The sequence below is a fragment of the Coturnix japonica genome, chromosome 1, assembly GCF_054131305.1.
Source record: "Coturnix japonica strain WE chromosome 1, WE-NBRP24, whole genome shotgun sequence".
In the NCBI taxonomy this organism is placed as follows: domain Eukaryota; kingdom Metazoa; phylum Chordata; class Aves; order Galliformes; family Phasianidae; genus Coturnix; species Coturnix japonica.
The window spans coordinates 58,161,834-58,188,741 of NC_140663.1; the positions used below are offsets into that span (position 1 = coordinate 58,161,834).

At 37.8% G+C, this 26,908-nt stretch overlaps 1 protein-coding gene across 12 annotated transcripts in view; it reads left to right on the forward strand.

The window, feature by feature from the left end:
- The window catches only part of TRIM24 (tripartite motif containing 24), a 54,546-nt gene that overhangs the window by 10,849 nt on the left and 16,789 nt on the right, over positions 1-26,908 (forward strand). For 7 of the 12 annotated variants that reach the window (XR_014936412.1, XR_014936414.1, XR_014936413.1 and 4 more), the window contains exons 2-8: positions 12,224-12,342; positions 17,642-17,789; positions 19,700-19,832; positions 21,074-21,190; positions 22,585-22,699; positions 23,367-23,513; positions 26,148-26,265. Coding sequence is in view for 7 of the 12 variants with exons in the window: in XM_015867130.2 (XP_015722616.2) it covers positions 12,224-12,342; positions 17,642-17,789; positions 19,700-19,832; positions 21,074-21,190; positions 22,585-22,699; positions 23,367-23,513; positions 26,148-26,265 (897 nt within the window). In the remaining 5 variants the exon portion in view is untranslated. Of the gene's footprint in view, positions 1-12,223; positions 12,343-15,611; positions 15,748-16,137; positions 16,290-17,641; positions 17,790-19,699; positions 19,833-21,073; positions 21,191-22,584; positions 22,700-22,821; positions 22,844-23,366; positions 23,514-26,147; positions 26,266-26,329; positions 26,469-26,908 lie in introns of those variants that run through there. The other 5 variants (XM_085521777.1, XM_085521793.1, XM_085521801.1 and 2 more) reach the window with 5 other exon arrangements.

Here is a 26,908-nt window from a genome sequence, read left to right on the forward strand (position 1 = left end):
TGACACTTGGTCCTATTGAAACTCATTTTCGATCAAGTCTATCCAGGTCCCTCTGTAGTGCCCTTCTCCCCTCAGGCAAATCAACACTCCTTCCCAACTTAGTGTCATCTGCAAACTTACTGAGGGTGCACTCAATCCCCTCATCCAGATCATCAATGAAGATGTTAAACAGAAGCAGCCCAAGCACCGAGCCCTGGGGGACACCGCTCATGACTGGCTGCCAACTGGATTCCACTCCATTGACCACAACTCTCTGGGTCTGGTCATCCAGCCAGCGCTTCACCCAGCGGAGCGTGCGCCCATCCAAACCACAGGCAGCCATCTTCTCCACAAGAATGTTATGGAGGACAGTGTCAAAGGTCCAGGTAGACCACATTGACAGCCTTACCTTCATCTACCAAGTGGGTCGCCTTGTCATAGAATGAAATCAGGTCCGTCGGGCAGGATCTACCGTTCATAAACTCATGCTGATTAGGCCTGATCCCCTGGCTGACCTTTAGTTGATCCGTGATGATGCCCAAGATTATCCTTTCCATAACCTTCCCGGACACCGAGGTGAGACTGATGGGCCTGTAGCTGCTAGGATCATCTTTCCAACCCTTTTTGAAGATGTGCATTACATTAGCCAGCCTCCAATCCACCGGGACATCCCCAGTCAGCCAAGACTGCTGAAAAATGATGGAGAGTGGTTTGGCAACCACATCCGCCAACTCCCTCAGCACTCTAGGGCGCAAACCGTCCGGCTCCATGGACTTGTAAACATCCAGCTTTCGAAGCAGGTCCAGAACCATCTCATTGTGGATCATGCAGGGCTTGTTCTGTTCCCCCTCCCATGGAGGTTCATTTCCCTAAGCTTTGTTCTTTGTAGAACAGAGAGAGCTGTACATAGACCAGATTTCTTTAGTGGCAATAGATGTTAACATCTGCCAGCGTAGTGTTTAGTTCATGCTTCAGTTCTGCACTGCAGATTGCACCAAGAGAGGGTATCAGGAGATAGGGAACAAGACCACAAGTTGCACCACTGATTCCCTGCTGTTTTCAGAGAGCTGTCAGGCACCTACTTGTAGTCATTGTTGTTCTTCCTTGATCAATCAAGAGTGCCTCTTTGACTCAGAAGGGATCATTTTTATTAGTTCCATTCAATAACTTTCATATTAATGCACTGTCCAAGTAGCGGGAGCAGTGGTGCATTGTAATGAGTGCTGGTTGTTGGAGACTGTAGTCTGTATGAGCCTTATGATGTATCAACATTGCTTTTAGCTTCTTCATTTTGAAGTGATGAGGGAATGGGAAAAGCTGACCACCTTGTTTTCTGAAGCCTTACAGCAGTGCTGTGGGGCACTGAGCACACAGAGAAGTTAGCTTAGATTGAGTTGACTTTTTTCCCCTGTACATCTGCACCTCCATAAGCAATGCTTATAAACGTGCACTGTATTTTTCTCTGTAGTTTCTGTTGAAGGTATTCTTGCTATTCATCTGGATGCTCCCTAGTGAATGGCTGTATTAGTATGCTTGTGAACCTGCTTTGTCAGGGAGTTAGACTAGATGATCCCCTTCTAACCCCTATGATCCTGTAATTTTGTGATTATTTGAAACAAGTATATCATTGCTGAGATACAATTCACTTGACCATATGTAGACACCTGCTTTTAGGATGAGACAAGTCATGCCCTAACTACATGCATTACCTAGGTCTACATTGACTATGAAGGGTCCTTCATGTAAACTGACACACAGATGGGTGAATCCTACCCAAGGTATTCAAATGTTGGCAACACACTGAAGAAATTTTACACCTCTTTCAAGTGCAAAGCTTAACTTTATGGAGTTACTCTGGTATAGTAAATCGGTATTATTTCTGTGCAGCTATTAAGGGTTATTTTGCCATAGATGCAAAAATCCTGCTTGTGACATTCAAGCTTGAATATGGAAAAGCTTTCAAATATGGGTAGTAGTCAGAATAGACTGGAATTAGGAATCATGAACTCATTTTGCTCTAATAAATAAAATGGCTTAAATGTTTACTTTTCTTATTCCAATCCTGACTTCCTGCAGAGCTCTTGGACCTCCCTGATGGGAAACAACAGGAAGTAGCAAGTACCTTCTTATTTTCCTCTTATTAACTGAAATAGTCAGTGGGAATTTTCATCAGATACTGTTTGTGTCTTCCATTGCCTCTGCCAACAGCAAGTTTTTTGTTTCTTGAGTTTTTTGGCTTTTTTTTTTCTTTTTTTTTTTTTTTTAATTAATTTTAAAATCCTGTAAAGATTACCAGGTTAATAATGGCATTGCTTGTTACACAATAGCATTAATTCCAGTGCAGATTGGAAGTGTGCCTTTGTAAGTACTGAGGATTTATTGACAAGTACATATTAAATCCCTTTTTCTCTCTCTGTTAGGGATCTGCTTCCTGAGCATTGTAATTTGGTGGTAAAGGAGGAAACACAACAGAGGGGTGTTGAGTTTTTGAACTGTGGGTTCCTCCTTGAGCAGAACCTTGAAATGCCCATTAGTTTAGCAGGATACTATTGGATGCATCAAGCATTGCAATTAAGTTGCTAGCTCTGCATTTTGAAATTAAGGTTATTTTAATGGCGTTTTGTTTTGGAGCTGCAGACTGCAGTTTGTTCAGGTACTACACAAGAGCTATCTTCTACATGCCTCGTGGCAGTCTTTTGCACTGGAGATTTGAAATGGGCTGCAGAAGCTGTAATAGCAAAGCAGTGTGAAACAGAGCAGGCGGACTGAGGTCCAGATGTCTGAAGTAGAGTAACTTCTGCCACTTGTGAATTTCTAGGATCTCTGTAGTATTCAAACCAGAGCCAGCAGATGTACTGCACAATCCATATGAGGCCGGTTCCCTTTAGTAGCTGGAAGGCAGGCAGGATGTCCTAAGTATATCTTTTCAGGCACCTGAACTTCTTGTCATAGGTTAGCAGCTCAGCAAATGAGGGCCAGGGAGGCTGGTCTCTCAAGTCCTGATCAGCAGCTTGCTGTTATTTGATGGTGATCCTGTTGAGAATGGGAGGAAAGCTGTGAAAGAAAGAAGTAAGTGCATGTTTGCATCTGAGCATTCAAGAGGAAGTAAGATGAACTTGCTGAAGATCCTGAATTGTGTTAGATTTCCTGCTTTTGATGACATTTCTCATAAGTACTCTGATTTACCTACTGTTGTCCCCAGTACAGCTCCCACCTTGGTTCCCTTAATTTGATACAGATTCTTTGAAGTTATTTTTAGGCTTATATTATTTTAAAAAATTCGTATCTGCTCAGAGTTTGAGAATATGATGGTATTTTCTAAAGCAGCAATTCAATGTTGGGACTAAATGGTGGAACAAAATGGAATAAGTTATATCCCGCATTGAAGTAAAAGCTTTATCTTTTCAACAAGGGGTTAAAAGAACCAATTTCTTCAGCGTCTTCCAAAAGGGCTTTGTTTGACTGGTTTCCACTGCCCAATTGATCATCTGTTTATATCTACTTCTTTATAACTATTCTCTCTGATAGTAGAGGCATTGTTATGCATCTACTGAACTGTCAGCCAGTAGTAGATGAAAAATCTAAAAGATAAGATCTGACTGCATGAAATTTCCTTGTAGAAGGGAATGGCTACAAGCAGTGCCATGCTCACAACTGCAGTGTGAGATGTATCTCCTAACTACATTTTCTGGCAAAGCAATTTTTTTATTGCAGTGCTTTTTCTTTCTTTCTTTTTTGAATAGTAAAGGTATTTCAGTAGAATGTGTGTATCTGGACTGTATTGAAACCTCTTTCAGTGTGTTACTGTTAAGTTGCTGGGCTGCTCAGAGAAAATGATAGGAGAATGTCTCTGAATATTAAAGATCCTTGCTTATAGCTTCATCTTGTGTACTTGAATTCATGACATATCTCCTAAATGTATGTTGGAAATACTTGACAATTTTAAAACTGGAAGGAATGTATTTTAATTCTGATGAAAGAAATGCTCACCGCAGCCAGCAATGAAAATTGGCATAATTGCTGGAAGCTTCTGCATCATTTGAGTGTGTTCATTGCAAGGCAGTGAGGTGGCTTTTTTTTATTACTAATAATCTAGTACTTAAATACTGTCTATCCTTCAATAGCAGTATTTCCCTTTGTTACCAGTATGATGCTTCTTATAATTACAGTGTTGAAGAAAATGCATTGGACAGCGTTGGATGTGAATGTAAACTCTCCATTCAGAATTTCCTAAGGTGTTTTAAATTTGCGAGGGCTGATGTCCACTTCTACAATAAGATGAAGTCCAGTATGTGATATCTGAAATGTTCAAAGCTTGGGCATGTGCGGCAAAAACAATGAGCCATTTCACAGAGCAGCTGAAATATTTTAATTCAGCTCTGCGGTGCTTTCCAAGAAAGTCAATGCACTGCAGCATAAAAACTGGCCTGTAACACTCTTCCAGAGGGGGGATTACAGAGAGTATTCTTTATCTGTTTTTCACTTGTTTACGTTTTCAAAGGTGGCATATAAAGCATTTGGATTCGGATAAACTCATCTGCTAGATTTGTGGTTGCTTGGAATGTTTCTGTTTTGGCAGTAGGCGCTGGTTTCCCCTTGAGGATTGCTTTGCTTGTTGGTTTAACCTAGCTCCCTCCACTAGCAGCAGCAGGCTGTCACAACTAGATAGGAGCAGCTTTTTCTGGAACAAACTGGTTTGGAGTTGCCAGTTTTGCAGCACTGGGATTGGCTTACAGAAAAACAAGAGGAAAGCAGCAATTACCTTTAAAATGGATTCAGACATTATTGCAAATGATACCATCTCTTAAATTAAGTTTGCGTGTGCGTTTCCAGTTTTACCTCAACCCTGTGCATTTCTGATGAAAAACTTTGCAAATATGAATGGTGTGCGTCTACACAACGAGGGGAAAACAAGCCTGCAGGTCATAACTGAAAGGTCCAAATGTTTTGTGTGGTTATACAGTAAATCTATCTGGCACTGTCTTCAGTCTCTAAAATACCTTCTCTTAATGTTAACTATTCTACACGTTTGGAGAAAAAAAAAAAAAACAAAACAAAAAAACACCACAAACAGTGAGTCGTTCTTAGTATTTTCTGTTCTGAAATCTCTGTAGCTAATATCTCAATAAAGGCTTCAGTATGCATTTGAATAGGACCGATCAGTACTGAATAAAGGGAACTGTTAATCTCTCTCCTCTATTAGCAAAATACTTTGCATTTACAAACAGAACCACAGTTTTGTATCTCCAGCTGATTGTCCAGTGGCTTTATTAAATTGGCTCTGAAAACTGTTTGTTGCAGTCAAGATACAAACAAGCTGAAACTGGGTCAGAGCAGACCCGTCTCCTCCTATTGTCTCTGAATGCTTCAGTAGTCTCGAATGTACTCCCAGGAAATTGAGAACTGAGTTGGAAATAATACAATGTATGTCTTAAATCCATTTTGCTGAATGGCTTGAGGTGGCTTTCCTGTGTATGCAGTATGTGATTTGTGAAGAAGCACAAGAATGCTTTGCCTTACATGTGTAAAACATAGGCTAGTGTTCCTTGAAGAGGCACATTGCAGCAGGAGTCTGTTGAGAGTGAGAGCTAGTACACTGGAAACTAAGTCTTCTCTCCCCAAATTAATCCATGTTGTATTCCCCAGTCCACTTCAACCTAAGTCAGCATGAATCTCAGTGATGGCTCAAGAGGGGTTGGCATAACTTAGAAACAAATGAGCAGGGCAGCCAGCATTGTTACTTTTGTTAGGAGTGTGGTGTGCAGGCCCGGTTCAAGCAGGGTCTGAGTGTAAGGTTCCACAGTTTTAATGAATGTTGCCACTAAAAAGTGTTTATTTCTACTTCACCACCTTGAAGAATCACATGTTCTTGATCGAGCTCGCCATATAGATTCATCAGCACCTCCTGGCAGAGAGGAGTGGATGGAAAATGCAGGATGTGATCACTTAATGTTGCATTACCATCCTCATAATAATCATAGTGGTGATTATGGAGCACCTCCCAGGTGAAGTAACATGCTTCCACCTGCCCATTTGAGCACTCTGCAAATGCTTTTTCCGTTCAATAAAAAAGATCACCACCAACAAAAGTCCTATAGGATTACTTCGACTAAAATAAAACCTGTCATGGGGTAACTTAATTTCTCCAAGCAAGAATAAACATGCACATATAGACACAAGCAAATAGGCACACTGAAAATAGTCTCAAAACTCAGTCTCCTTTTAGGATCTCCCTTTGCTTACATCAGTGTAAGGAGACAAGTGAAGAATCAGTTTCAAGCCTTTCTTCTTTCCTGATAGGCATGTAATTTCTTTGGTTTGCTTTCCACCTCTGACTATTCAGTTCAGTCACAAGTACCTCAAAGCTCTTTATTACTTATTGGGTCAAGAATTAGTTGAGCATCAGAACTTCCATGTGGAATTTAAAACATTTCCTGCTATCCCAAATTTAATCAAGGTAAATGGTAAAGCTGCACCATCCAGGAATGCGAGTTTCTACTTATCCAAAAAAGTCTATTCTGTATTATGTGAGTTAGTGTATAATGCAGCAGCTCTCCAGATTTTCCCTCTTTTGCCCTTATTGCCTTTATGGAAATTATGGGAATTTTTTAAGGGAGAAGAAACAGCAAACTAATTTGGTTTGGTTTTTTTTTTCCATTAAGGCAGTGAAGTAGTTCTCATTTCTGTGGCATAGTATATTTCTCCTCTAGTTTCAATATAATTCTTTTTCTTACCGATTTATAGAGGAGAATCAACTAAACAACTTTTAATATTCTACAACAGAATTTGACTCTTCTTGAACAGATTGTTGTATAGAGTTCCTGGCCCTGAAAGCAATGAAGTAAATTATGGTACTGTTTAGGAAGCAAGTGTCTTGAAACAAGAGGAAAGAAGAATTGACAATAAAACTAAGCGTGATTAGAAATATATTGTGCGATTACCTCAAAACATAAGAGATGCAAAAAAATGAAATGGATTCACTTTAGTAGTAGGAAAGTATCTTGCGGAGGGACTCAGTGGAGGAAATGTTATTTCAGAGGTTAATTTTGAAGTGGCATTCTATACATGCTTAAGAAACAGCATAGAATGTAATTAAATGCTTATGGGAAAATGATGCACCAATGAACATGCATATGTGGAATGTGGTTAAAAAAAAAATAAGCTTGGACTGTATCAGTGTGTCTTTCCTACTTTATTCCTTCTTAATATATGTTACTGGGACTTACGAAATACAAGCAGGAGAGTCTCTGGAAAATGTCATTGTCCTTTTGCTTGTTCAGAAAGGCGTTAGCTGGTTGACACACCACCTCTTGGATTGTTAGCAAAAGGCTTGCATGGGCACTCCTATGTTTGCCTCAGCCATCTGACTTAACACTGTCTGTTATGGCTTTAAATTAATCTCTTTTTCATGCACTAAAGTAAATGAAACTCCTCTTTCAGGTGTATTAGTAGGTGAGGTAGGTCGTTTATGTCTGTGATGTCCTGTTTTGTTACTACCCTCAGGACTGGAAGGGAATACCTGTCCATCTTTTTAGTTAAGACCCCATACTTGAAAGCTGTATGAAAAAGGTTGTTTTCAAAGCATGCCTCTGATTCCTTCCATGGATTTATACTTTATGTGCAATATATATTATAAATTATAGAACAGAATCACAAAGTGGTTTGAGGTGGAAGGGGCTTTAAAGACTATCTCATTTCAATCTCCCTACCCTTTGTGGGGACACTTTTCTTTAGACCAAGTCGACCAAAGCTGTAGTCAACCTGACCTTGAATACTTTTCTGTGCAACCTGTTCTAGTGTCTCAGCAGCCCCTGTGAAGAATTTCTTCCTAATTCCTAATCTAAACCTACCCTCTTCTATCTTAAAACCATTGCCGTTTGTCCTGTGGCCATACCCTTGTAAAAAGTCACTCTCCTTTTTCATAAGTATTTTTCAAGTATTGAAAAGCTGCAATAAGGTCTCTCTGGAGCCTTCTCCAGGCTCAACAACCCCAATTCTTTCAGCCTGTTTTTGTAGGAGAGCTGCTTCAGCCCTCTCATTGTCCTTGCGGCCCTCCTCTTGACCCCTTCTAACCTAACGTGAGCCTAATCGAGTTCAACAAGACCAAGTGCAAGGTGTTGTACTTGGGTCAGGGCAATTTCAGATATGTCTACAGACTGGAAAAACTCACTGAGAGCAACCCTGCAGAGAAGAACTTGTGAGATGTGGTGGGTGAAAAGCTGGATGTGAGCCAACTGTGTGCTCTTGCAGTCCAGAAGGCCAACTGTATCCTAGGCTGCAACAAAGAGGGATGGCAGTAGGGTGAGGGAGAGGATTGTCCCCCTCTACTCTGCCCTTGTGAAGCCATGACTGTTATAATTGGCATGTTATGTATTTTCCAAATCTCTGTAGGGCTGTAACAGTATAAAGACTTCTCCGTGTAAAATCTTCTGAATTACCTATAGACCAGCATCTTTCTAGGTTCTGCTTCAGATTTCATATGAACTAAATTAGAATTCTACTTTAAAGCATAAAAGAAGACTGATCTGTAAGACTCACATGCAGTGGGTTAACTGTGGCTGTCTGCCAAACACCTTGCCAACTACTTCCTCCTCAACATGATGGGGGAAGAAAACAAGACAAAAAATCTCATGGGCTGAGGTGAGAGGAGGGAGATTTCTCACTGTTAACATCACAGGAAAAACGCAACCGACTTTGGGAAGATTAATTTCATTTATTGCTGGTTAAGATAGCCGTTTTTTTCTCCCCGTTTCATAGCTGCCCTGTGGTGTTTTTTCACCTTTTCCAAATTATGTGATCACCAAAATGCCAGCAGCTGATGGGTTAGACAGCATAAGGGATTAAATTTCTCAGGAGGATTCTGAGAGGTTTGGGCAGTCCTCCTTTTCTTCTTTTCCCATCTCAGTCTAGTATCTACACAGTCTCTCAGCCTTACTGTTGTCATATTCAGTCTGTGAAAAGACAAGAGGAACATTTGGTTTTACTGCTGAAGTGCACAGCAGGTGTCTCTGTGTGTAAAAAATGAACAACAATATATAGGTTGCACTGAAAATGATGCCTTCTATTTATTTCCATTAAAACTACCACAGGTAGAAAGAGCGCAATAACACTATTTGATAGAGCAAATTCTCACCTACAAAACTGTCTTTCAGCATAGTTACTATAATTGTGCATTTTCATCAGTGATGAACATGGCCTGCATGCCATGCTCATAAAAATGTGCCATGGAGGTGACCAACTGTTACTGTCACCAACACTTAAACACACCACCCACGGCCTCACTGTGCTCACAGCCACTGTTTGGTGTCCATAAATGTTCAGCAAACGTTGATGAATGTCACTGGGTGCCATTTATCCAAACAGGAATTCAGTGATACACCTTTGCTTCATACACACTTCAGTGGCAGACGCCATTTTGTCGGGCTGTCCTACTGCCGCCATTCTTTCCGTACCCTACTCCCAAACACATGCATGGACCAACTCAGTTGCTTGCATTCTCCCAGAGAACTGTGCCTTGTTTGGACCAAGAATGAGCAACGAGGGAACAGAGGGTTGTTTGTAATCAGCACTGTAACGAAATGCTGTTCTTTAAAAACAAAAGTATTTTTCAGCAACTGTGTAGCTTGAGTATTATTGTCTGTGGCAAATTGATTTGCTTAATAAGAAAATAAGCACCGAGAGTGATATTACCTACCTGGCACACCTGAATTGGATTTTTTTATTATCCTTCATGAAAATGGTATAAAAAAGTTGCAAAAGTTTTAACCAAAATATAGAATGTGTATATCAAAGGAAACTGCTGAGATGATGTGAAACACAGGCTGGCAAAACAGCAATTACAATCGAAGCAGGCTTAGTATCACAGCCTTACAGATGAAAGTGAAATGCTTTACACACAAGGGGAAAGCTGCTGGCTAAATTTCAGGAGAGAAGAGCTAATTGGGTATAACATGCTTAGATCTCTAGCATGTTATTGGAATAACACTATGAAAAAGTTATCTAAATGTTGTGTGAAACATAAGGAATTCAATTTATCTTTTTACAGAAAGTAAAATATTTTAATGATTTCTGCGCTTCTGCATTTTAATGTAAAAGTGAAACAGGAACAAAATTAAGCACAGACCAATTTGGTTATATATGCAGGTGCTGAATTATTTACTGGTTTTAAATTTGGTGCATTAAACTATATCTGTAACCTTCTCTTAGTCTTTAATAGCATGCTTCTTTTGAAATAACAGCTGTAGGTCAAGAGTCTGTCTTGGTTTGGTCTCGCGTGACTATTCTACTGTAGGATTTGTGTGATCCTACATACTACATCAGAGAATGACAGTATCCCGCATTTGGTGGGACCCACAGAGATCATCAAGTCCAACCTCTGGCTCCACACAGTACCACCCAGAAAGAAACCCTATGTCTGACAGCTTTGTCTGAACACTTAATGAACTCCAGCAGCCTAGGGCCATGACCATTGCAGTGGTGAGTCTGTTGTAGAGCTTGGCCACCCTTTTGTGAAGAACCTGTTCCTAACACCCAACCTGCCCCTCCCCTGACACAGCTCCATGCTGTTCCCTCAGGCCCTGTTGCTGTCACAGAGAACAGAGCTTAGCACTGTCCCTCCACTCCCCTTGTGAAGTGATCATTTCAACCTAACTTAGTTCTTATTCATTTCCTTTTGGTGGCTGTGACTGTAGATAATTTCCTTAAGGCAATACGCTAATGTCAACATTTCAGAGATTTCTTGGAAGGTAAAGAAGCCTTGGTGTTAATGAGACATTCTGTTGTATTGGCATGTAGGAGAGGTGTCTCTTTTAAAACATTTCTGCAGGTCTTCTTTGTGTAACCCTAGTCAACACACTGTTAAGCTCCAAGTCTTAAAACTGACTTTGTCCTTTTTTTTTTTTCCTCTTGTGAGGAATAACTTGACCCTTTTGAGTTACTGGTTGTCAGCTCTGTGCTCAACCTGGATTATGTTACTGTCGTGACCCAACTGGGTCATGATTGTTGAGGTTTCAGAATTACCTCAGGCTAAATTAAGGTGAAATGACATCAAAAGTTTGGTTAAATATTTATTTGTATCTGACTATGATACCTAACACAAAGCATGGAGTATATACGTATTCAGATATACTGCATTGGTGATAAGCTATGATGTGCCTTGTACTGCATTCTGATATAACTTGAAAAGAGAGAGAGAGAAAAAAATAAGAGAGGGAGAGAAGGAGAGGAAAATTGGGATTGGACATACATGGAAGGAAAATCCAGATTACCACCCTTGCTTCCAGTGTGGTCTCTGGTCTAGTGATACCCAGGTGGCAGGTACACACCTGACCATTGAGTTATAGTCCTTTTTATTTGTCACAGGAGGGGGTGTTTCACATACATATCTGTAGTTTACATGTGAGGTGGGAGTAGATGGAATTCAGCATTGACTATTTACTCCAGTTGAGGTCAGGGTCATTGAGACTTTATATCTCATATCACGTAGGTCACATTAGCACCTCTTGCAGCAGGGGACCTTGCCCACATTTGTATGGGAGAGTAGTGCCATCCATCCTCCAATGCACTCTGCACCCTCCCTGTTGCGGCTGCAAAATAAACACACCATTTCCCCTTCTTCTTCACCTCTAAGCGATCTTTCAGTGACTGAGACACTCAAACAGTTTTAGAGATTTTCCAGGGGACTTTACGGGAACTATCTTAGAATTGTTCTCCAGCATGTCGTGCAGAACAGAAGGCAGAGAGGACCTTGCTCGTTGATTCCTTAACATATCCTTGCTTTTTATGAAGGTAGTTGCTACTTTAATGCAGGTCTGTTCCTCTATACGATATATTACCATAGTTGGAAGTCAGTTGTGTCCTGCTACTGCTGTGTGTAGAACTGTTCACAATCACTAACGAATACTTCGCATTAATAAATGTTTGCTTTAATCCATTGCGTAATAACAAATTGTCAGTGGAATACATTCCTTTTGGAAGAAAAGGAATTAATTTTCTACAAGATTAAAGCAAATCCAAGGTAGGATTGAAACACAGATACTTGACCTTGGTTGAGGGAACATATCATCAGGGATTAATGGGTAAAAGGTTTCGTCAGTGACGAATGAGAACAAGCTTCATACTCAAACATTGTGGACAGAATAGTATTAATGCTGACTTTCAAAATGTTTATCCTTACGAGCTGTCTTTGAAGTTGTTTGATAAATCTTAAGTTGCGCAAGCATAATTAGATTTTTTTCCCCTCCAGTTGGTGTTATCCGCTGTCCAATTTGTGGTCAGGAATGCGCAGAGAGACACATCATAGATAACTTTTTTGTGAAGGATACCACAGAGGTTCCTAGTAGCACAGTAGAAAAATCAAATCAGGTAAGTGCATTAACATGTAATCAAGTTAACACGTTGGATGTGTGTGCATGTCCTTGGCATCTTGCTGCATGGCCTTATTGCTATTCATATACAGAAAAAGACTTGAAGTACTTAGTCATCACATGGAGTAGATACTCCAGGAAATCAATTGAAATGTATGAAAGTTCACGTGAAGAAGAAGGTTTAAGCTATTTTTAATTATCAGTATAAAATTGCATTGTGATAATAAAAACTAAGTGTAATAAATAGGTATTAGAATGGAAATTTCTAGACTTTGGACAGGACACTTTCAGCACTCTTTGTTGCAGGAACCTAAATGACACCACATCATGAGATCCCAATATGAAATGCAATCCTCTGCTTCAATCAACTTTATTTTTTGTATCACTGACAAAACACAGCACTAAATAATGTGTCTTCACTGTTAACTAATGAGAGAGGACAAGTATCTTTTCAAGATGTTGTTAAACTCCAGGAACTTCTTGGAAACGATTCAGCTATTTTATGTTGCTGCATTCTTGGTAATAACAAAAAAAAAAAAAAAAAAAAAAAAAAAAAGATTACTGTTTCAATAGAATGTCTATTTGAAGCTAATCCAATGTCACTTGGATTGTGGCCTTAAAGAACTTCTTGGAAATTGCCTCTTTCATCTTCTTGTTCTAGGGAAATGTATTACTGGCTTTCGATCTATTTGTTTTGAGGATGTCTTCTTAGAGGTCCTTTATTGTGTAGTCAGCTTGTTTGAGAGCGTAGCTGAAATTTGTGCTTACCTTTGTGAATAGGTATGTCTGTCAAGAACTGATGGAAGTACCCAGTAATGTAATGCTAATGTAATGCTAACTCATTGGCTACATATTGTTTTGTCTGTGTCTCCAAGAAAGAGGACTTAAACTTGTGTCTCCATAAGCCATTTAATGGTCTTCAGTGTATAAGGCACTCTGCTGCTCTGATTCTTAGAAATCATATACCCTACGTGAAATTGGAATTTACTTGGAAGTCTCAGGAAGTACAAGCAGTATGTCAGCGTTCTGTTGACACAGGATTGTTTGAAGGTGTTTTTTTGCATTTTTTTGTATGTTTGTTTTTTCCTTTGGTTTCCTTTGAAAATAGTTCTTGTTGCCTCAGTTAGGAAGAAAAGCAAGATAACAAATTGCTTTGCTTGGCAGAAGCAGACCTGAAATTTTCCAGTTTTCTTTTTTTTTTTTCTTTTTCTTTTTCTTTTTATTTGAGGCCTGCATCATAACCTCTGGGTAAGTTATATAATGTGTCCTGTGATATACTGCTTTGTGGAGTTGTGATAGAAATAGAATTATTTCTGCTGGTTTGGGGGCAAAGCAGTGTTTTTGTTTTCCTCTTTCTTCCTCTAGATTCTTCTTAAGTTTTATGGTGGGGTGAGGAATTGAGACCTTTGTGCCTTGGATAAGGAATGCGAAATTCAAGATAACCATGCAAAACTGGGAATACTTCTCTGAGATACAGGGTATCAACAGCCGGAGTAACCACCAAACTCAGTGCTGTCTGAGTGAAGTCAGGAACTTATATGATGCTGAAGTAGATACTGTGTATTCTTCCAAAGAAGAACTAGTATGTTACATACCTTAACAAAGATGTAGCCATGGTGAAAACATCTTTGAAAGTTGCTGGTTTAGCACAGTGGGTAGTAGGCGGTCATGATAATAGTTGTGATACGCTTAGTAGAAAGGTGGCTGTTGATGGGATGTTGTGGAAAGTATATGTTCCTTAGGGTTCATGATTTAAGATGTCAGGATGTGATTCATGTTTATAAGTACAGATGGGTATGTCCCAAAAGGCAGGTGTTGTCCTTACTGCTTTTGTATGTGCCAAGAAATGGTTGTATCACTTTTGGCACCGGTGTTTTTTAAATCCAATAGGAAGTTACTATTGTATCAAATTTGAACTGGAGTAATTTATATTCAGAATATTAGTTGAACGAATATTTCTCTGGAATACTACTTAGTTATTTTCCTTTAAAACTCAAAATTTTGCTTATTTAATCTCTTTGATACTTAAGCTAATTGGAAGAGTAGGTTGTACAGAGTAGCAGCTGAGAAGACAGCTCTGTTACCTCAGCTTGTGCATACAAATCTGTCTTTAAATAAACAAGCTTTTAAAACAGAAAATATAGTAACCTGTCTGCAACATGCTGAGTAATTTCAGCTTACATTAAAATTGAATGAAGGCTGAGTGAACGCTTCCCAGGGTTATAAATGCTAAAACTAGTAACTGAATTAGACATAATTGGAAGGAAAAGTCGGTTAAAAATGAATCTATCTAACCAGAATAAAGACTTACAAGTCAACTAGGGGGAGTTTCCTTTGAAATTACTGAAGGAGTGCTTGTATGAGTCAAAATAAGTGTGATATAAGTTTAGATTTCATAAGAATATAGTTTGTATTTCCAGTAATTATGCTTCTATGTACTTTAGGTATAAAGTTTCTTCTAATAACTCAGAACTCCGGCAAAATCTTATCTTGATCTGAAAATGCATTTTTCAAATAAGAACTGGATGGAAGCAAATCTAGTTTTTACCAACAGTGCAGAACTGTTTTGACAGCATGAGTTCTAATATCAGTGAAGAACTTTATAAATCTGTCTGTCTTCTACTCGGTGGATCTGAAGATTATGAAGTTGCAATGTATATATTTTTGGACAACAAAGTGAAATGAGTTTTAGCTCCTTTCATACCACCTGACTGTTGGTTATTGAATCACAGTCTCCTTTCTAACAATAACAGGTCAAAACAGACAGAAAAAACTTAAAGCACAATGCACAAAGGAAATAGACAAAGATCTTGGAATCTAGGAAGAATGATTACTTCCTGAAGTCTTTTGAACTCATTTGAATGGTCTGACATATTCTTAGGCTTACCTGCCTGAGTTTGCTAAAGGTGACCTGGAAAGTGCACAAATGTATTTGTTAATTTTTTAATACTAATTGGGTTTCTGCCTTTTCTGTTTTGTTTTGCTTCTTTGATTTAGTAATAATAATTAAAAGGTCTGAAAGTTTGGTGTGGCGTTTTTTGGGTTTTTTTATGTTTTGTTTTTTTTCCCCCTGCTTGTCTTGTTTTCACTTATTTTATTTTTCTGGTTTAAAAAAAAACCTTCAATTTCTCATTCTGTATAACTGCAAAACCACTTCTAGGCAATCTGGGAGCATCGCATGATAATACTGCTCTGGCAACAAGTTCTTTAAAATCTTCTTGGCCTGCAGAAGTTCTCTGCGCAGTCAGCAGTGCTCATGTAACTGATCACTGGGCAACAGTGATGCAATCAGTCTGGTTTTACACCAGCCTTGCAAAGGATTGCGTTGTTACTCTTAGGGAGAAGACAACTGGGAAAGGAGGCAGAGAATTTTCTTCCTGGGATTTGCAGCCAGACAGAAAAAGTAACATTAAATTAATGCCTCAGTGATGCTTACTTACTTGTTTTAAATTCATTTCTTAAGGATACAATGTGGCTTCATGATTTCCCCCCTCACCCCTTCAAAATGTCACTGAAATTAAAACTTAAGGGCAAGTAAAATTTTTGACTTCCTAGTTATAATTGACTTTCTTTAATTGTTTTCATTTCCTTGAATATTTTTTATGCCATTTATATCTTTCCCTAGTCTACATAGCAGTAGAATTTTTGTTGTTGAAGAGATGATGGGAAAAAATAATTAGCAGAACATATATATTTTTTTTAAGAAGTTTTTTTTTAAGTAAGACTTTCAGGCCTCCTTTTTGCAAAGAAACAGAAAAAGGGGCACGAGCCCAGTTTTTGTTTTCCTTTTCAGGTCACCTTTACGAACATGAACTGCCTCACACTCCAAGTGAGAACAAGAGGGGTCTATCACCCTTGTGTTGTAACTTTATTTCTCAGAAGATATTTGCATTGAGAGGCAACATGATCCAGAAGAGTAAGCACAGCGTTGGGAATCTGGGACCCGTATGTTCAAATTCCAGTTCTGTCAGTAACTTGCTTTGTGGCCTAAGGCAAGTCACTTCATGTGTGCCCCGGTGGCTCAGTGGTAGCAATGCCACGTTGCAACACCGGAGGCCCTGGATTCGAATCCCCCCTGTGGCACGAGTGGTAGAAGTGCCGCTCTGCTACACAGAGGCTCGAATCCCGGGGGGTTGGACTCGATGATCTCTAAGGTCCCTTCCAACCCGCACGAGACTATGATACTATGATGATGATATCATTCCTCATTTTCTGGAAGGGCAAACTGGGCAATAGTTGTATGTATCTACTTAGGATAAAAATTGTTGCTTCTGCTTTAATCTCTGATCATCTTGTGTGGGTGCAGCAGCTGGATTTTTTAAAAATGAAACTAAAAGGAAAACCAAGGTCTAAAATTTTGTTTCTTGTATCCTGTTATCATAATTCTATCGGTGGGATCTCTACGATAGAGTAATCATTGAGCAGCTTCAATCTTTTGTTTGGAGAAGTGCTACATATTGTTAGAAATGGATGATAGTTGCCTAAAACCTTCAAGATATGACTGGAGAGGGGTACATGAAGGAAGGAGTTATGTGACTGTAAAGGAGGTCTTAAAAATGAAAAAAAAAATACGAGCATATAAAATGTTGTTGTCCATCATTCTTAGTTTTCAACCTGTTGCTCAAATTGTTGGTTGACAGGAAATCTTTCTTGTGGATTTTATACAAGGACATTTTGATTGCTGTCAGGTGTGTTTTCCTAAATTACCTTTTTTTTTTCTAGATGTCTTGGGTATAGTCCAGAGGCCACAGTTTGAAAAATATTATACATTCCCTGAAAATCTCTTGAAGATTAGCTTTACTGATAAGCTTCGCTGTAATCTGTCTCAAAGTAGTGATGCAGAGATTCTTGAGAGGAACCCTGCTATTTTTCACTTTGTGCATTTCCTTTAACTTTGTTGAGATGAACAGAAAGTAAAAGTAAAGCTTTTGTCTTCTAAAATCAGAGCAGTGCTGATCGTGTTCTGTCTTTACAATATGCTCTTGTGAAATATTTACTCTATAGTAAACACAACTTCTAAGTGTGCAGTGTGAGGTGGAAAGTGATGGTTTGACTTTTATTATGTCAGGTAAATGTTCTGGAATATCACTGACAAAACGACCATTTTCTTTGACAAGTCACATTCAGTTTCTTTTAGATAGTTATTTATAGTGTTCCTGTACCTCAGGCAGTTTTCCGTTCTCATTTGACTGTTCTAGGGAAAGTATAAAAATGCATTGATGATATATGAACAGTAGCTTGTGTGTATATGCCATATTTATTTTTATAGCTACCATTTTTTTCTCTCTTTGTGTTAGGTCTGCACAAGTTGTGAAGACAATGCAGAAGCTCATGGGTTTTGTGTGGAATGTGTAGAATGGTTGTGCAAGACCTGCATCAGAGCTCACCAGAGGGTTAAGTTCACAAAGGATCACACTGTAAGACAGAAAGAGGAAGTATCTCCAGGTAACATACTTGATTTATAATTTTGCAGAGGATGTGTGCTAATCACAGAGGATGCATCAGAAAACCATATTAAATCATCACATTTCTTTTTAAAACGATGCATTTAAAAAATACTGTCCCTTAAACTTAATAAATGTAAAAGGGCAGATTCAGTATGGCGTAACCCCTTAGTGCATATGAATTCTAACTAAATGAATGTTACCTTCTGATTGGTACGGGAAGTTTTGGTAGCTTCCTGCCTCCCACTCGCTTATTTCAGTTCCATTCTGAAGGCTGCAACCATTTGAATTAATTCTGATGTTTCTCTGGGAGCACTCTAAACTCTTTAAGTGAATCTCTGAAATGACCGGGCTAACAAAAGAGAAGACTGTTGGGGTTTTGTTTGTTTGGTTTTGTTTTGTTTTGAGAATTAGATTCATTAGAATGTAGCTACTGGAAAGAGAAATTTTTGTCATGGCTGCAAGTATGATACTCAATTTCTTCTACAAGATACAATGCATAGTGGTGAGAAAACCTACAGATTAGTATATAATTACAATTTTTATGTTGAAATGTTTTAAACAGTATACATACCAATATGAATATAAAACTAATACAAATAAGAAATGTTTCATCTGGAATCATTGCCTTGACTTTACAGATTAACCACAGAAAATGCTTCTTTATGTATTTGGCTCCTCTGGCTTTTCTAGAGATCTACTAAATAGTTATGTTAACTTACTGTGATATCACAGCAAAGTAAGCACTGGATCAATTAAATTTTTTCAGCACTGATAAGGATGTGTTTTGTTAGAAGTGGAACATGCCATAATTCATATTTTAGCTGAGTATATTTTAAGTTTGAAATGTCTTGCTTTAGAAATTAAAGAAAAATATGTTATGAATTTAGGAGTTTTTCCTCAGTAGTAGCCCTGGTTTGAAGGGATGTCAAGGACCATGAATCTACAACCCCTCCACCACTAGCAAGGCCACATTTAATACTCAACTGGGCTGCCCAGGTCCCCATCCAACCTGGCCTTGAACACCTCCAGGGATGGGGCATCCACAACCTCTCTGGGCAGCCTGTGCTATCACCTTACCACTCTCATAGTAAAGAACTTCTATGTCATCTGAACATGGATGATCTTGTAATTATGGATTTTATTATTGTAAATTATTTTCTGTTATAAATGCTTGTATTTATTTTTCAATACTCAGTGTCAATTTCTGTAAATTTTGTATGTGACAGGATTTGTCATTCCAGTAATCTACTTCTCAAAGGGTAGTTTCCAGCATGGTATATTTTGGGTGCTGTATTTACATCCCACGTTCGTACTTAGTTAATCAAAATTGACTGCTGAATATACGTGGAAAGGACAAGAGTAGTGCATGACTTATTTTGAACATAATTTGTTGAGAAAAATGTCATAGGAAGGCTGAATAGGAATATTCAGTCCTCCTCTGAGTCTGCTAGTCAGTTTCAAATAATTTTGGTGAAATTTAGATGAGAAAATTACGCTGCAGGTTTTATTAAAATAAGCAAATGAATGGGTACAGAAAAGTGACCTTCCTGGTCTGCAGTAAAGAAGGGGCTGCCTTGTGAAGTCAGTTATTACAAGCTTTTTAATCCTCATGAACTCAGTATACAGCCCAACTCATAAGAAAGGAGGTGTTTGGTTTTTGTTTGTTTTTTTTTTCATTACATTGCATAAAAGAACAGATTTCATTTCTAACACGTGATGATGTTTCCTAGGCTCATTTGTGTTTACTATAAGAGCTGAGACTTCCAACCTGTTTAGAGTGGGCTTCTGAATAAACAGTAGCAACTTCTGGTTAGCATATATATGAGGAGCATAGTAAGAAAGAACATGAGAATGCAAACCTCTTAACAATTTCAAGAGTTTGGACTGATATTTTCCTATAACCAACAGAGGCAGTTGGTGTGACCAGTCAGCGACCTGTGTTTTGCCCTTTCCACAAAAAGGAGCAGCTGAAGCTATACTGTGAAACATGTGACAAGCTGACCTGTCGAGACTGCCAGTTATTAGAACACAAAGAGCACAGGTATGAAAACAAAGTCAGTGTTTTATACAGCTTGCTTGCAGGAAAACAACTTGAAGTTAATTGTGGCTGTAGCAATCTACAATTCAGTTGGGTAAAAAGTTAAATTTTCAGGTCAGAGAAGAAATAAAGATGGTATCTAAAGGAATGTGACTGGCAAATGTGTGATGATTTGGAGTTAAACCTAATTATTTCAGTTTTTACTCTGGTGATTTAACAACAGGACCTTTATTTACTGTCAGTTTATTTGGATGAAATTTGTTGCTGTGCAGTTTTTCAGAGACCTTAGAAAGCACAGAGGCTGTTATGTAATGGTATGCTTATGTGTAATTTTTCCATTTGTCCTTCAACAAGATGTTTATGTAACCAAACATTACCCAAGAAATTTAGAAGGGAGCAAATGGGCAATTTTCTGTGAAGAGCTCTTCACTAAAGAAAAGTAAATCTGAAGTTTAACTATACTGTACTTTGAGAGCACTGTTTAATAACATTCAAATTTTAGGTTTCTGTTCTTTGGTCATTTCCTACTACCTATGGAAGATGAAAAGAGGAATAATACACAACTCCTAAGTGTGGGACAATAACTTTCTGTTAACACATAACAGTAATGGCCTGGGACAGATGTGCTCATAGGTTAAACATGAATGCGTTCACTGTTCATAATGTGAACTTGCTTGGCTGACCAGGCAGACATCAGTAGGTGGAGGAGTGTTGGCAGTTGTTGCTTCTTGGAATCAAGTAAAAGTTGATCTTGCTGAATTGCTGTCTTCCTCTTAAATTCTCCTTCTCTTAGGATTTATATCCTTTTCAGAACATCTCCTCTTTTTTTCTACAAATTGTTGTTGATTTCAGTTCCTTGATTTAGTGTTACTGACTTCTACCAACTCAGCAGTCTCTTCTTCTGCTTCTACATCCTTATCTTGCACAAAGTAATAGCTTATGTGCTCTTTCACTTAGAGTAATAGCTACAGCACAACATTAATTTTTCTTTCAGTAGAATTGTGACAAGGTCACACAGTATCCCTTCAGTTTTATGAAAAACATAATTCTGAAAGCATAAAGTCAAAATTAAAAGGAATATGCTGTAAGTAAAATAGGTCAGTTTGCTGATGCATACCTCCATAATGACAGTTAAATTTTTGACCTGGGCAGCAGTCATGTAACAAAGCCTTTTGTAGGGCACTCTGCTTTTTATTATATCTACACTCGGCATGCATAAAATACTTACTAGTTCTTTATTATAGGTACCAGTTTATAGAAGAAGCTTTTCAAAACCAGAAAGTAATCATTGAGACTCTAATCTCTAAACTGATGGAAAAAACTAAATATATAAAATGTACAGGGAAGCAGATCCAAAACAGGTATGTATTGGATTTTGAGGTTGAAACTGAAAGATTGCAACTTTACTTTACGCTTTAATTTGTTGAAGTGTTTAGATTAGTAGATTTTGTACCTCAATCCTTGTATGTTTCCAGAAAGAAATATTATATGATTTTCTTGACCTTCTAAAAGCTTCAGTTTTATATAGCGGTGGGTGTCTTTTTAATGTGCTTACTTACGTTAAGTAACTCTCTGCTTAACCTGTGGGAACAATAACTTGGGTGCAATTAAACAAGTTATGCAATAAACTGTGCAGGAGGCGGTCTTATATTCATCATCAGCACACTTTTTTTTTTTTAGTGTAGATCCCTCTTAGAAAGTGAGAGATAATGACTCATGTTTTCATAATGCTTGTGACACACATTTGAAGATTTATGTAATACTTTGGTGCTTTGAACTTTATTCACTCTGTACTGCAAACCTAGCAGAGGAATAAATCTGTAAAACTCTTGCAGCAGTAGTCCTTTGTAACTGCTTCTTCAGCATTTACAGGAAGATTCAACACAGTAGAAGATGCTGTGTGTAACTTGAAGTCTTCCACTCTTTGCCTGTCTTTAAGATAGTAGAGATGGAAAAAACAGAGCAGAAACTCTTCTCCTCTATTGCAGCATCTTAGTGGTTATTATCCCATCTTAGCAGTGCTTTTCACAATTTAAAGAGTATGACCTGTTACCAATTTGAGCATTAATGCTGAAATAACTAAATATAATTAACTAAATAACTATAATAACTATAATTTTATCATAGAATGGCCTGGCTTGAAAAGTACAACAATTATCACCTAGTTTCAACCCCCCTGCTATGTGCAGGGTTGCCAATCACCAGACCAGGCTGTCCAGAGCCACATTCAGCCTGGCCTTGAATGCCTTCAGGGATGGGGCATCCACAACCTCCTTGGGCAAGTTTGTATAAATACCTGGGACTGCCCCCGCCCAAGTGCAACACCTTGCACTTGGCCTTGTTGAACCTCATTGTGTTCTCATGGGCCCACTTCTTCAGTTTGTCCAGGTCCCTCTGGACAGCTTCCATTCCCTCCAGTGTATCAACTGCACCACTCAGCTTGGTGTCATCTGCAAACTTTCTGAGGGTGCACTCGATTCCATTGTCTATGTCATTGATAAAGATTTTACAGACTTAGGTCTTTAGAATTTGCCACCTTTGAATTTATTATTTTATTGTAGTTCACTGCTACTTGCTCTTTCTGTTTCTACTAGTAATTTTCCTGACTAAAACTGTTTGATTGTTTATGTATTAATTGGTGCATACAATCAAAGAATATTGTAGTCTCAGCAGCACAGAAGTTGTTTAAAATTCTGTGTTTGAAAGGTGGGTTTGTGACCTGAAGAATATAATTTTCTATACTGTTTACTTGCAGAATTCTTGAGATGAATCAGAATCAAAAGCAGGTCGAACAGGATATTAAAGTTGCCATATTTACACTGATGGTAGAAATAAACAAAAAGGGAAAAGCTCTGCTGCATCAGTTGGAGGTAATTTCACTACTATCACAAGAAAAAAAAGCCAGCTTTCTTTTTTTTTTCTGGTGATGATTGAAATCAATTTCTAGCATTCGCTGTTTCTGCATGTCCTATTGCAGTTCCAAAGCAGTGAGAAGTCTCACACAAGCCATTTGAGTAAGCATATTCGTTTACTTACTTATTTATTTGTGTTTCTTTATTTCTTTGTAAATCGTGTCTCTTTTATCTATATTTATATATATGTATATATAAATAATCAAGGCTGTACCTGAACCTGGTTTATTCCTACACGCTTTTGTAGGTCATTATTCTGTGCCCCATGCATGAAAAGTCTTTCTCTATAAATTCTGCAATCTAGTAGCAAATCAAAGGAGATTGTTTAAAATTGATGCCTAGAAAATGATCATATCCAAGAGTGCTTAAAGAAGTGTGTGTGTGTATATATAGGCATATCCATATGAAAATGTGTTACAAGAAAAAATGAAGATCTACATGCAAAACCTTGATGTCTTGAATAAATATTGTGACTTTTTTGACTGATAGCTATAGTCAAGGTGTAGGGGAGTACTTTTTAGAAGTGTTAAGTGAAATCTCTTGATCATTGAGTCGCAAACATGAAAGTTAATGTGTTTCAGCTGTAAGTTGAATGCTTAGACTGTATCTAATTTTCTGCTTGCAGACTCTGGCGAAAGAGCATCGGATGAAACTTATGCAACAACAACTGGAAGTGGCAGGTCTCTCTAAACAGCTGGAACATGCTATGAATTTTTCCAAATGGGCAGTTTCCAGTGGAAGTAGCACAGCTCTACTCTATAGTAAACGTTTGGTAAGATGGGGAAGATAGATTTCTTCTTTTCCTTAAGTATTATAGTTAGGTTGTATGCATACACACATTTATCTGTAACACCAAGGGATTAGGCATTTTAATGATGTCACACTACTTGGTATATTTGTATATCAGTTTTTCTTGTTTTTCTCTCAAAAGCATAAATGTAGAGTATTTATTGCAGTTTAGCTTCACTTATCACAATTATTTCCTGTTGTGCTACCATAGAATTGTTGTAGGTGTTCAGAAGTTTAGTTAACTCCTTTTCTCTGAAGTGAAAACCTTGAAGCCATGAAAGACTGTGCAAATTACTGTATGTCCTAAATTATTAATGAGGTTCTTATTAGTTTGTTTTACAGCTTCCGAGTTTAGATAAAGAAGGTATCTGTATACCTTAGAGCCTGATATCCAGCATTTAATATGAAAATAGTGTATTGCTAAGTTCTGTTAGAATTGTCTTTTGTGAAAAGTCCTCAAAAACTGATTTGTTCAGTTGATAAAAATGAAGATGAGGCTTTTGCTTTTTTATACAAAGCACTATGGAAGTAAGTACTTCAGTGTTGTAAGGACACACATGTATGCATGATCTCACTGTTTTGAGATCACTGTGTTCACTGTGATGAACACAAATCCTGAAAAACAGCAACAACCAACTAATCAAACAGAAGAATACCCTTGAAATTAAAAACAAATTAAAAAGATGATTATCAGTCATTTATCTTGGGGTTTCTAAATTGTACTTTCCAGATGAAGAAAATCTGTAGTAATGTTGAGGAGAGATGATCATCTTTTTCCAATTTCCTATAATTGGAACATAAGTTTTCTTTTTGTCTTTATTGCCTCGTTGCCTAGTTGAGAATCTGTTGGGGTGTGTGTATGTGTTCATTTGTTTGCTTGATACCCACTAAAATGCTGCAGGCTGTTTTCTCAACCTATTTCAAGTGGTTAAATTCACTGGGCCTGTCTTATACAGCCTTAGCAAGTAACTTTTTTTAATTGAATGGAGAAAAAGGGCATCAGACTAAGAGTCGTGTTATTTAGAATTGCCTAGTGTTGCCACGTAGACTTCTGCTATATGAATGAGAAAACATGTTGTAGGAGTCTTAATCATGTAAATGTTATAAATCCTAAGAAAAAGACCACTGTAGCCCATAAAGCCTCAGCAAATGAGAGAGAACTTTTGAAGGAATGGATGAAACTTAGGCTTTGGATTTTTGCTGAAGGTCAGAGTTATTTGTGGTCTGTATAGCTCTGTCCATGGACCGAGATGTGTAAGATGTGCTCCTGAACAGTTATGCATAGAGGAGCATACAAGGCCTCTACTGGGGGATATCCAACCACATGAGACTAGGAGGGAGGAATTAGATTTAAATTCAGCATTATAGTTTGGAGGTAATACCTGTACTTCAAGGAAATAACACATCCAAACAGTTCAGTAAGGCATCAGTTTCCTTGCCAAGTCTTCTATCATAAACAAAACATTTTTACTACTGCCATTACTGACAGGAGATAACCTAATTCTGATTTAATTTGCAATATATGTGTTTGCACACAGAAGGAATGTATGCAATAAGCTATGACAATTTTTTTCTGCAACTAATATTTGTGATGGGAGAAGTGTATTATAATTGATTCTGGCAGTGTACAGAACTACTAGGAGGTCTATATTCAAAATAATAGTGCACTTTAAATTTTCCATAATCATTTAAAAACAAACATACAAAAAACCATGTAAGTCTTGCTAAATGTTTTTCTGTCTGGTCTAAAATCAACCTGCCTAAATGAAACAAAAAAGTAGGAGCAAAGTGGAAACTCTTATAAAATTCATATGTAAAAGACAATTCATACGTAAAAGATAATTGTTGTCCTTTTTTAGGCAGATATGGGCAAACATACCTCTTGGACTTTTCTAGGAAATTATTATTTAAGAAAAATATTTGAAAGGAAAATGAAATTTTGACAAAAGAAGCATGGAACTTGATAAGCTTTTTCTGTATTGCTGTATGTTACTCTGAATTAACATCTGTGTTAGATATTTCTAGGAAATATCTGTAAAAAGTATTTTCTTTCTAGTAGCTAGATAAACTCAGATTTATTCCAGCATTCTGCCTGTGTACCCTAATCACAGTCCAGTCCTTTGGAACCAAGAAGACTGAAGACTGTGAACATATCTGAGAATTTTCAAAGTAATATATGAAAGAAAGTATGATAAGCCTGTAATGGACAAAGCTCTCTGAAAAGACCTTATATCTACTACTAAGGAAAATTCTCTTTTGATGATGCTTGTTGTCAAGAGGATAGAATATATATATTTTTTTTTCTTTAATGAACGGGTTAGCTTATATTAGAAAAAAAAGCAATGGTGACATGAATCCATTCTTTGCCTGCAAGTAAATTAAATGAAATAACTGAATTTGTGGAAAGATACGAATTTCTGGAGGGGAAAAGAATACTTGCTTATATGTAGTAATTGATTACTTCGGTTTTTTTAATCGTTCTTAATTTTTGTTTGGACAAACTTTTCTTTTACCTCAGTTTTCTGGAGGTTGAAGATTTTTTGTTTGTTTGTTTTCAGTAGCTCATATTAATGGCTTTAACTTGAGAGGAAAATCTCATGTTTTGTTCTTGTTCTAGATCACATATCGACTACGCTATCTTCTCCGAGCGAGGTGTGATGCTTCACCAGTGACTAACAATACCATCCAGTTTCACTGTGATCCTAGTTTCTGGGCTCAAAATATTTTCAATCTAGGTGTGGTAAAATTTTGTCAGTCCTTTGTTTTTATTTTAGTTTTTTAGAATAATGTACTTAACTGTGGAAGACACTGAAGATGTGTTGTGTGGAAAAAATGTTATATGTGAATACTTACGGTGAAACAATAATGAATGTCCCTTGCTTGAATGCGGCATGTGATGATGATGCTGAGAAATTCAGTAGGTTAACCTGACATACCAGTAAGTTGTCAAGCAGGTATTTCTTTATTGCAGCACTGGGCACATAGGGGATAGCTTTGACCAATATGCACACCGTGGCTCATGTGCGGTTTACATTTATTGGTTGTGCTCATATGTACTCATATTCATCCCCAGAATTTCATGCATATGCTAAATGTTTTATCAAAGTTGTTATCATTTTCTTAGAGCTGATTAACATAAGACCCTCCTCCTTAGAGCATTCACAGTCATCCTTGGAGTCCTTTCAGTGGTTGTCTGAGGATTGAGGGAGGCAGGCTGACAGTCTTCATCACTCCTAAACTTTTAACCCTCGTTATACTCAGTTAGGTCTTTACCTCCTCTCCAAGTCTGGTTTCTCTGGTATGACCTGATAGGGCCCATCTGTCTTCAATTTAACTTCATTTTTGTTCCTTATCTTCAGGGTAGTATGTATGGTCTTT